Source organism: Symsagittifera roscoffensis, chromosome 8 (assembly GCF_963678635.1).
Source record: "Symsagittifera roscoffensis chromosome 8, txSymRosc1.1, whole genome shotgun sequence".
Lineage (NCBI taxonomy): Eukaryota > Metazoa > Xenacoelomorpha > Acoela > Convolutidae > Symsagittifera > Symsagittifera roscoffensis.
Window position 1 is genome coordinate 45,688,174 of NC_087069.1, and position 12,246 is coordinate 45,700,419.

The 12,246-nt window shown below is 35.4% G+C and overlaps 1 protein-coding gene across 2 annotated transcripts; it reads left to right on the plus strand.

The window, feature by feature from the left end:
- The first annotated feature begins 633 nt into the window (after window positions 1–633).
- On the plus strand, window positions 634–11,030 carry LOC134853098 (leukocyte receptor cluster member 1-like). 2 transcript variants are annotated; one of them, XR_010164319.1, is made up of 4 exons: window positions 634–821; window positions 3,224–3,309; window positions 3,726–3,875; window positions 10,071–11,030. XR_010164319.1 is itself a non-coding variant. In XM_063869036.1 (4 exons), the coding sequence occupies exons 1-4, from the start codon at window positions 638–640 to the stop codon at window positions 10,446–10,448; spliced, it is 792 nt and encodes a 263-aa protein (XP_063725106.1). In that variant the 5' UTR covers window positions 634–637; the 3' UTR covers window positions 10,449–11,030. The 2 variants fall into 2 exon arrangements, 1 of the variants encoding a protein (XP_063725106.1); XM_063869036.1 differs by having other exon boundaries at window positions 3,732–3,875.
- Window positions 11,031–12,246: the final 1,216 nt, after the last annotated feature.

The window sequence follows — 12,246 nt, forward strand, 5'->3', positions numbered from 1 at the left end:
CGTCTTGCTGTAATATCTTCTTCAAAAGTTTAAAAGGGATAACACACATTGATATGTAGACAGTGGTAAAAACGGCAGATCAATGTAAAATAAATTCAAGAAACGTTTTCGACATAAAAGTCATCATCAGCCAATCTAAAAAACAAAGCACCTGTAAAACCGGAATGGAAATGGATGTGTAGAAATTACAAAAAATTTATAAAAACTAACGTTAAAAAGAATATAAAAATAGCATCAGTTAAGACCCGAGTTAGTCATGTGACTAAAACAAACGGACTAAAAGTCAGAGTAATTGGGTGCAGTCAGAGTACACTAAAAGTTTGCAGATGTTGTTTCCAATATATGCGGTTTTTCATGAGTTGTCAAAAAATTTCGAAGCACCGAACGTGCGTTAATTGCTAGTATAATATAATGTCTATACCCATGTTTCTTGATTGGAAAATAAAAAACCACCTGTTACCTGCCAATTCAGTGTTTATTATCGATTTTTTAGAAAGTAAAAAACCTGAATTTGCGTTTCATTTTGTCCACTGGTGTACTTTATTCAATTTCTCCGCAGTTCATGTATTTTATGGCAAGTAGTGCGAAGATCTCACGTGGTCGTAGAAGGTTGCTTAAAATAAATTTTAGATAAATAATGAACATTCTTCCTCAAAAAAGTTGGCATGTGCGAAGAAAAGAAAATGTAGAAAAAGTTCGTCGCGATGAGGCGGAAGCTGAAAATAAGCGGCTTGAACAGGAACGCAGGCATTCACAAGCGGAGATAGAGGCACTTAGATCAAGGCTAGGAGGAAGCAAACAGTCAACTGAATCAATTCAAGGTTTGTATTCAAAATAACTGTTCAACAGTATGCTCACAGGGTACTTTATCAGAAGATCAAATGCCAAGAACTTTATTCGATGAGTCCCTTCACACTGTTTACGAGAGTTTGGGGGAATAGCTCGATATATCTGTGTTCAAAATTGGGGCACGGTTGGGAATGTTACCTTCTAAAAGTATTGCACGGCGCGTCCGCCTATAGTATTCATATTTTAATTATAATCTCTTTACGTAATTTATTAAGTGTCAATGAACGGAGAGAAAACACTTTTTGAGGCCGTGGGATTTTTTGTTTCTTTCTTAAGAAGAAAAATATCACGCTCAAAAATGTTTTTTGTTGTTGTTAATTGACTTGGAGTTCAATTCAAATCCGGTTGTTAACAGCAAAGCAAATTACAATGCAAATACGCAAGTGAAAATTGCACTAAAAATGCGAATGACTACGTTTCAGAAGTAATTTGTAATTCTAAGATATCCCAGCGGGATAGAAACTTTACCTGTTGATCCAATGTTCTCTTATCGAGTTAGTTTTGAGAAGTACCGGCAATGAAAGATTCCTCAATTTAAAGAGCTTTGATGTGATGTTTTTCTACGAACATTATTTCTCGGTTTTCGTGAGCTCATTGGCACTTTCACTGCCCCTGTAGGAGCAGCACTTTCACTGGAGGAGCTGCACTGGGCTATAAAAACCATCCAAAAATTAGCAGAGAAATTAAGCGAAAATTGAATCAAATCATGCTACAACACAATAAACTTTGTAAGAACCAAAATATGCCTTGAACTTATGTGGAGTGGAATCCTCTGACTCAGGGTTGCAAAAAACTTAAAAATACATGCATGCTAAAGTATGCTAAAAACTTTGCTAAAGCGTTTGACACAGTACCGCATAGTGTGCTAGTTAGCAAATTAAGGTCTCTTGGAATTGGTGGAAACATCTTAGGACTTCAAAAATCATACTTAAGCCAACGCAAGCAATACGTGCAAATAAGCGGCGCACCCTAAGAAATGTAACCAGCGGTGTTCCCAAAGGATCATTTCTGGGTCCCCTCCTCTTTCTGCTATTTATTAATGATCTTCCAGAGTGTATGTCCGATATGGACAGTTTCGGGTATACTGATGATTTCAAAGTAATCGTAACAAAGCAAGTAGCGATGAACAAGGCGACCGATAACATCCAAGCCTGGCTAAATACAAATATGATTCTACCAAACACAAAAAAGAAGCATACTCTTAACATCAAAGGAAACCTTGAAGCACACTTATGCAATGCCAAACTCACCCCCGTACAGTCGCAACGTGACCTAGGGCTCATAGTGCAGCAAAACCTAAGTTGGAATGAAAATTGCAAACGCATATCGAACAAAGCAATGGGCGCCTTATTCCAAATAAAGCGAAATCTAACATCAAATTGTAACTGGAGAATCAAATTAAATGCATACGCTGGATACGTTGTCCCAATTGCTGTATATGCTTCTCAGACCTGGTTGCCAAATAAAGGAAATTTAACTGAATTCGAAAAAGTTCACCATCATGCAATAAAATGGATAATAGATTCTGACTTCGGCTATCGAAATCGGTTAATTAAATTTCAGATTCTTCCGTTAAGCCTGTATGTTGAAATGCATGATCTCCCTATGCTTTTATCTATTAAAACAGGTGAATTTGATGTTGAAAGTTCAATTGAAAATGAGAAAATATGCGATACTACTCGACAGAGCAATCGAGGTGAATTCAAGTTTTCGAAACCGCGACTAAATAAAACCAACGAAAACTTCCTTCGAAGGACGAAACTACTCTACAACTACGTTCTTCGTGTTAATGAAAGTTTCGGGAAATATCTAAATAAAGCTACTATTCAGAACATTTACTGGAACTTTTTCACTAAACAATACACCGAAGAAAATAAATGTACTTGGAGAGTAATATGCAGATGTGGCAACTGCAATTCTCTCAGTAAAATAAAACGGAACTGAAGATGAACTGAAAAATGGGTGAAAACCCTTGAGACTCTCTAAATTCTGTATTATTATTATTATTATAGATAATTCTATCAGTGCTATAATCGGGGAGGGTAGATTTTTATTGACAATTGCCTATTTGCTTTACAAACGACTTAATTTTTTCATAAAATTTGCCGATGTATGTATATAGCGTTGGTATGGCCCTAGCTAACCTGTGCACGGATCGTCGCATGACGATAGGGCCCATTTTATTTGACCCCCTTTTTCCATCACTGCCCCAACTTGTTGACTATGATAGGTAATTCTGGTTCAAAATGACTCTTGTACTGTCTTTTCATTTGGTTTTCTGCAGTTTTTAAATTTTTTATTAGTTACACCAAGTTTGACTTAGTTTTCTAAATTCGGTTAATTTCTAAATACAAGCTTTTTTGTTCTGTTTAAGAAAAGCATATTAATCTGTTTGTTGACCGGGACTTCGACTACAGTGAGAAGAACAAAGACACCCATCGTGAAACTGAGCTGAAAAAAGTGCTCATTTACCGTTTTCTCTTCGATGAATACAAACGGATCTGCTGGACAATCTTGATCTTTATTACATTAGAGATAGAAGTTGTCCGCTAAACAGAAAGCTCAAAATTTACATTGTACAGACCCACTATGTTTCACTGCCTATTCTGAATGATTTTTCATGTTAATTTCATATGCAAAGAGAACCGCGCATTTTAGTGTTTTTGGGGTAAATGTAAAGGTTATCGATAATGACATATTTTCACAAAATTACGTAACGCAACCTGTTGTTATGTTGCATAACATTGCATTGTTAAATTTAGGCTTGTTGGAATGGTAATTTTTTTAATGCTTGTTGGCCTACCGCTCCTTAAGTAGAATCAAATTTAATAGATAACAATTCTATTCATTGTCGAAGGGAAACTGTAAAAGAGCAGAGTTAGGATACAGAGCAATGGGCGAGGAAAGTGGGCATCTCAGTCGGGCTAAACGACAAGTCAGAAGAAGCACAAAGTCATTGGGTGTTTGGGAAGAGTGCAGGAAAAGACTCGAAGACGACCCTAGTCGAAGATCTGGAGTTGCAAAAGGTTTGGCATCTTGGAACAATTAAGAATTAATCACCTCACCACCTCATTTTGAACAAACAAGCCTTAGTCACCTCACCTCTTGCGTCTAAGGTCTCTAGCAAAAACTTAAGCAGTTTCACAGAAGGTTAAGTTGTCTCGTTTTACATCAAATTTTTCAGTTGTTTAATACATTTTTTATGACGACTTGAAGTGTCACATTGTTTTTAATTTCACTCTTTGTACCAAATACTGTGTTTGCCTCCTGCACGTTTGTTCATAATTTGGTGTCTTGGTTGCAAAAATCAAAAGATTAAAATACTATAGTAGTGTTACTTTAGTGAGTGATAATTAGCTGGTGCTGATGTCACGAATTTAAGCTAATTTTTAGATTAGCTTCATTTGTGTTCTAATTTGAGTTCAATTTTTCCAATCAAAGTCGAGCATTTCATTGCACAGTTTTTGAACATGTATTAGCCAGAAATACAATCTAAATCCAGAAAAAAATAGTTAACAAGAAAATCGTATTAAAGCAAATTCACCGCCTCGATGTAAGTCTGAAACAATCAAAGAATATAGCCTGGATGGTCGAGGGACTCGAGAATAATTATTTTATTTGGCTAATTTGTTTTTTGGCGCGATAAGGATTGGATTCTTTATTTAACTTCAATGATGTTTGATTCGTTCTACAGCTTTCAGAGTATAATGAAATAAGTAATTTTTTTGTTCATTTAGGTTGTTTGGTTGTTTCTGTGTAGGCCCTCACAGCCCGTCAGTTTCGGTCGCGGCTCTTCTTGGGTCGGTCCACAGAGTTTCTGGAGCTAGGTTGGCAAGTAAAAGGCTAGCACGTGTACCGCTGTCTCTCTTTCTTTCCTACAGAATCCACATGTTGTTGTCTCGATAGTGTTTTCTCTATTTCGTCGATCTCGCTTTATTTATTGGAGATTGGGTGTTGAGAACTTTTTTATTCGTTTGTAGTTTTTCGATAGTATTAATAACGTAGGTTTTGTGTTAGTTCTCTCCCGTGGTTTCTTCGTCTGTCATGTCAAGGCTTGTTTGTGCGCTTTTCAGGTAGCTACTCAGTGATTTTCGGGTTGTCCGTCTACCTTCATTAATTGTTTGTAGCTAGTGGCAAGGGTGGTTGGGGTTTTTCATGTCTCCGGCAAACTCGCTGGCTAGAGCATTTTGCTGTGGGTTTTCACTGGGAGGCAGAGTGTTTCTTGTCGAAGGTGGTCAATAGCTGTCATTCTTGTGCACCCTGTGGCGGTTCTCAGTGCGTCGTTCTGTTTTGCTCCCAACTTCTTCCAGTGGTTTTCGGTGAGGTTTGGAGACCAGAATGGTGCGGCGTAGTTGAGGACGGAGAGGGTAATCGCTTTGTACATAATTGTAACATTCTTTTTCTTGAGTCGTTGTTTTCCGGAGGCGATGGCTCGGAGCGCGTTGTTTGTTGCCTGCTGTGTTGTTAAGGGTTTTTGCGTGTTATCCGAAGGTTATTGATTGGTCCAGTATGACGCCAAGTAATTTGATTTTGTGCTCGGTTGGTATTGGCCCCTTCCTCCCCGATATTCAGTTCAGTATTCCATTCTGCGTTTCAGGTGCTGAAGAGCATTGCTGCGCACTTAGTGGCGGAGACAAAGAACGAGTAGGGGGCGAGTCTGTCGAGATATGTTGTGTGGTTACTTACGCTAGCGTTAGCGTAGTCTAATGTTGCAACATTTTTTTTCTATTCTAACTCGCAAATAAAAGTGTTAATTAAAAGTGTACACTAATTTGGAAATTTCACTGTAGCATTGGAAATTGCATGGCATCTGTTCTCTTTATTTGTGAGAAGTGTTTGGTTTGTGTAAATTAAGCTACCGTGGCTTAGTGGTTAGGTTGTGCGATTCTTAATCTCTAGGGCGCAGGTTCGAATCTGAGACATAGCGGATTTTTTTTTGCTATTTCGAGGCTTGTTCATACTTTTTAATATTGCACTTTATAGAGCTGCTTTTTGTCGTAGTCTGGCTAATGCTTCCGAAGCGAAGCTTCGCCTCTATGTCTAATTCATGCAAATAAATTGGTTTGAAGTTTTATTGCTTCGTAGGTAGTCTTCAAGTTCATTGTTTCCTCCATTTTTTCAGATTAAATTCTAAATTTCTCAGCCATCAAACGAAATGTTAAGCTACTTCAATCCATATTGCCTAGTCGCGTACAATGTATTTTGAAAACATGAATGCTATGCAATTGAAATTCAGCTCTTAATGTTTTTGTTTTAACGTGATATGGACTTCGAAAAATAAATTTTAATATTTTCTGAACCGAAAAATTGGGCTCAGGAAAGAGCGACTGTAACACCCATAAATAAGTACAACATATTGAATCAAAGGCTTACAATTACTTTTAGAGCCACAAATATGAGAGGCTAGTTTCTAAGTAACACATTGGCGGAGTTTGAATTGACAATCTAGAGTCTAGCTAGATGTATAAATATTTATAAGAAAGAAAGAGAAAGAATTCAATTTTTCAATAATTGTTTAGTAAGGTTATATAGCATCAGATAAGTAGACTCGGAGAAGACAGACAACAGGATACTAGGATCCACCAAGCGTTCATTTGCAATGTTTTAGATATCTCTTTGAAACATCTAGCTCGGATTTAACATTTTCGACAGTGCATCCCATTGCTTTAACTTTGTATCATCTGCAAAATAATTGTTTTGCCGACCTACTCAAAGGAAGATCATTAATATAAATAATAAATAACAAAGCTCTTAAAGTTGATCCTTGTGGAACACCGCATTCAATTTCATTCCGATCAGAGCTCATTCCATTAACTTCAACACGCTGTATTCGAATGCGAAGATATGTTTTGAACCAATTTGGACAATTGCTTGCGAGGTCATATTTTTCTAGTTTGTAAATTAGTATGTCGTGGTCAATCGAACGTCTTTTTTAGATCTAAGAAGAAGCTTTAATTTCATCAGATAATGGCGATCTTATTCTTTTGATTAATTCCGCTAGTGCATCAATTGTACTATGTTTACGGAAACCATTCTGTTAGAGATACAACAGGAAGAAGTTTTCGAGGTAAGAATATACACGGTTGTACATTGCTCGTTCATAGATTTTACTCCAAGCAATTAAAACAGATATAGCTCAATGATCTTTTCCGTTTGCTCTTGATCCTTCCTTATGCAAAGTAAAGGCCCTCGCATTGTAGAGATTTTTGGGAAACAAACGTTTTGAAAATGAAAGGTTTATTATGAACGCTAAGTAGGGAGCCAAAATTTTAGTCGAAACTTTGACTATTATTTTTTTAATGTAGTTGTCAACTGACGAATATTTATTATCTAAACAGTTAATTATTTTTAAAACTTCTTGTTCATTGAAAAAGGAACGTTAACAATTTTCGGTATCTCAATTGTATGAATGTCTCTTTTGAGTGTTTTCCCTATGGTTGAAAAAAATTATTTAATTTTATTCGCAATATCAGCATCTGTTGAATTATCGCAAAGATTAAGACACGATTGCAATGGTTGAATTTTTTAGGTATGAGGTTTTTGCCACTAAAATCATTTAGTAGTTTATAAGTTTGTCTTGAGTCTCCGATACAATTTTTGAACTTTTTCCAATAGAAATTTTTTGGGGTTGCTTCACTTTTTCGAATTGCACTCTTAAGCTTTTGAATTTATACCAAAAATTGTTTGCATCGTTTTGACTGCTTTTTCATTTCTTGTGCGCTGCATTTACTTTTTTCGTAGATTTACGAGTCTGTTGGTGAACGAAATTGGACGATGTCTTGATTGATTTTTCGTGCACGTAAGAACAAAATTATTCAGCACTTTCGCAATTATACTCTGAAAATAATCAGAAGCATGGGTTGGATCCTCAGTATCAAATAGTTATTTTTTGTTGTTTTGGAAACCATCTATTTTTTTTCCAGAAAATCAGATACTTTAGGCGGCGACTTTAGAAACGATGTATCCCGAAAAAGAATTTCATCATTGAAACTTTTAGTTTTATGCCCCTTTCCAAAGTTTTTGGATAATGGTCCGATGTTTTTTGGTATTGAGTACCTTCGAAACAGAGATAGTATAATTTGGTATATGAAAAGATCCAAACGAGTTTGCATGTTTTCGGTAACGCAATTTGCTTAATTTCTAGTGATCTCAAAGCCATTTGAAGTTATTTTGGTTTTATAATTCTGAACAAGTAGGTTGTTCTGCATGGTATCTATATTGATATTGCCACACTATCAGAGGCCTATTCAAAGATTTCTTATCGTTTAAGAGTTGATCCTGCTTTTCTACGAATGACTTTTTGTTTGTTTTTGGTTGTTATTGAGAACTTTTCGACATTTCAGCACGTATACCTTCCTCAAAAGGCATTTGAACCTGTTTCAACAAACAGTAAGTACCTCTTGTTTGTATCATGATACAGCCACCATGAGTGCTTCTACTTTTGGGGTACAATTGATTATAACCACTAATTAACCAGCTTTCACTTGTGTCACTTTCTGTAGGCCATATTTCAGTTTGACATAATATATCGGGAGGAGATTCAAGAGTTATCAAAAGTGCTTCCGATACTTCTAAGTGCGGTTTTAAAGATCGAAGGTGCATATTAGTTATTTTGGGCCTTACACGAATTGATTGATAGATAATGACTAGCACTATTTGATAAATCCGTTTTATTAATGAGAACAGCTTTTAACATCATTCAATTTATAGCCAAGATCAATTCCTCCATCATAAAGGTTGCTGATTTTGTTTAAATTAGAATTGTTACGAAATTTATATATATTTTGCGCTCTTTTGTCCAAACACTTAGAATACTGCTGTCACGTTTCATCAATTTTAGAAACATGGCTCGCGCTCGGCTCAGGTCTTCGATCATTTTATTTTCTTTCCTATCCGTTGCCTTCGCTAGTTCTGTCCGTAGACTTCAGCATGAGATCAGTTTTTCAACCCTTCCTGAAAACTTTACAATACTGGGTTTAATAGCTCATTTTTAGTTGTTAGGCGTTTTGCAATGGAGATATCTTTTTCATCCATGCAGGCATCAACTGTTTTTGAGAGAATTAGCACCTTTTGCAAGGTCTCCTCTGATTTCTCAATAATTGTCTTTCCGTGTTCATCGGTTTTAGTATCCTCTTTTAGTCCAAAAGGATTGATGTTATCCTTTTATGTTTCCAGCTTCCCTGCCTCACACTTTGTCATCAGGTCTTTTTTTGCTTTCGCTAAGTTCTAGATCTTGCGCAACATTAGCATTAACTTCGTGTTTCAGCCCATTCACTGCTTTTCTGACACCTGAAAAAGCTGACTGCAATTCAACTATCACTTGCGCTACTAAAGAAAGAACCGCATTGCTGATTGCTCTTTCTACCGCGGAGCTCATTAGTTTTAGCAATTTTGTATCGCTTTCGTCTTCGCTGAGTGGGCTTAGAACTGTACAAGGTCTTTTTGATGTGCTTTTCCTTGCAGGAGTCTGGTTCAGATATCGCATCTCGGCAACGTTTGCTTCAATGCTGTTGTTGTCTTCTACTTGATTTTCGGTATTCTGAACTTCAAATGAATTTGGTGAATTAGTATTCATGTCTCTCCTGAAACTATTTAATAAGTTTATCAGATCAATTAAGCTAAAAGAACAAGGTTCTTCATCAATGTTATCGAAAAATGTTTTTTCGTTTCAAATAAGTCCTATTTTTAGCTGAGGAGTCTTTTCTAACTTCCAAGCAAGAAATTCAGATCTTCAAATCATTATATGCCGACTAAGAAAACTTATGAACTAAATTTTTGGAATCCGGTTGAACAGTAAAAGGAGTGTAAGTTCCTGCAATTGTTTAATATATGCACGACATATATTTTCAACCCTTCTAAACAAACAATGCGTGTTAGTTCACCAATACACTTTTTCCTACGTAAGTCTTGTTTTACGATTCCATTTTGTGGAAGATTGTCTGTGTTATGCAGTTAGAACTTTTGCCACTTAAATAAAGTGTATTTAACACTGAATGGTATATACGAGTAATTTGTGCATGTGTGAAAATCAGATAAAATAAATCCCCGTGATACCGTACATGTATCGCAAGTTCTTTTTCCGTTTTTTTTTTTTTTTACAGTTTCAGGCTGATTTGATTTTTTTGTGTTCCATTTTGTTTATTGCATATTTACTAGAAGCAGCTTTTCGTCTGTGCCTAACTCGCCTGTAACCTTGATTTTTAAAATATTGTTTGTTTTAGAAACTGAAGAAAGATCTGAAAAGAAAAAGTTGCGAAGACCCAATGAATTCATTTTCTTCAAACTCTAAAAAGTATATCGAAGGTAGCGACAAATCCGATTATAGTAAATCAGATAGTTATTCTGCCGATTTAGCTTACAAAGCACTTAAGTTCTCAAACGGCGAGCAAGATGTGAAAGAAAAGAAACGTCAAATAGAAAAGAAAAAGAAACACAAATCAAAAAAGTATTCGTCATTCGAATCGAGCTCATCTTCTGAAGAAGAGAAAACGAAAAAGAAAACGAGTATTGAACAGTTGCGGAAAGAGCGATTAGCGAGAGAAGAAAGAGAAAGAAAAAGAGCCGAAGAGTTAATTAAACAAAAAGCTGGGATAAAATAGTGCAGTGCTTCCTCTTTGCAAATACGAGAGGCGTCTAAAGAAATCAAAGACTGAACATGCAGATGTCTTGAAGTTGCTCGGTATCGGAAATAGGAAAATGTTGAAAGTGGAAGTATTTGGAATGCTGGAAAGGAAAGTTTTGGCCGAACTTTTTAAAACCGAGTACTAATCAATTGGTGCTTGCCGAACTTTAATATTTTATTTTATATTAATTGATAGTCTAAATGCGCCTTGGACGTAACTTTTTAAACTTTTCTATCGAGCACAACGTTTAAGAAGGCTTGGATAAGAACATTTAAGAATCATTCAGAGCTCAATGTTTAAGTGGCGTTCATGCAAAAACTTTCTAGAACTTTAAATCAATCTTGAGTCTGAAATATTCTAGAAAACTTTTGAAAAAGGCTTGAAACTCTTCAAACAAAATGAACTCGACTCAAACTCAAGGCTAGACAGTACCTGCTCACTTTTTGTCCAAAGTTTTGCGTATGTAGATTCATTTTAGTCTGAAATGAATCAACTAAAAACGGCAACCTCCATGATTAGAAATATGTTTTTGCACGAGAACTAATCATCCTACGAAATATTTCATAGACTAAACACATAAACTTGAAAATTAATTTTTTTCTCGTTATAAGTTGATTTTAGAAAAAAATGTTAAAAACAAAAATTGCTTAGAATTGTAGCAGAGTTTTTATGGGGCATTTTTTTTTTCGAAATTGGGCTTCAAGATTTTACCCCGAAAATAGATTATTTTTGGCTTTTTTAGTCTGTCAAAAATTACGCTGAATATACACAGTCAATTAGTGACAAAATTAAATCAAAATAAGCGCTATATAAAGCTCAACAAATCTTGAAAGGGTATAGTTACCTATTAAAAGTATAAATCAATTTTTTTTGTTTGATAACAAAAATGTCAATTATTTTATATTAAAAATCATTTTTATGAAAACATTTTAAAACGTTTTGCTTAAGTTTTAGAGGCAATACTCTTCTTTAGAAGCTCACTTTGATGTAATTTTGTCACCAATTGAGTCGATTGTTTCCGCGTGTTTTTTGATAGACTGAAAAAGTCATAAATATTTTGTTTTTGGAGTAAAATTTAAGAATATTTATGGCTTTTTAGTCAATCAAAAAACACGCTGAAACAATCGACTCAATTGGTGGCAAAATTTCATCAAAGTGAGCTTCTTAAAAAAGCTCATCAAAGTCATATCGGTCGTGTTTCAGATTCCAAAGAAAATCAAAATATTTGTCCGAGTATGGAGAATATTTTGTCAGATTTTGTTTGAGTTTTCAGACTAATTAAGACAAAAGTTCAGATGTTGACCTCCCAACTCTAATTGAAACGTTAGTTAGTTTTCAGTTGCTGCGTTATTTAGCGATCACCATTATTGCAGTTTTTCATCTATTTCAGTCGCTTCACATTAAAAAAAATGACACAAATTTAGAAAAAAATCAGTGGCGTGGCGTGGTAAGAAATACGTGAATGACATTTAGTTTTAGAAGAGATTTTTTTTATTAGAACTGCAAGTGAAAAAAGAAACGTTGAACTAAATTTTGATTCGACTACTAGAGTGAGAAGGACTTCTGGCGTAGGGTACGTTTTTAAATTTTTTTCTAGTCAATTTTGACTACCTGAAGGAAACCGCGTTGGACGTTAGGTGTGGTGTCAATTCAAAGCTACTTTAGTCGGTTTTTTAATTTTTCATAAAGATGTCGGTTTTTATTTGTCTGCTTATGTTTTATCGGCCTAGGTGCCACAATACCTAGGTGTTTGTCTGAAAATTTTTCTGTCCAT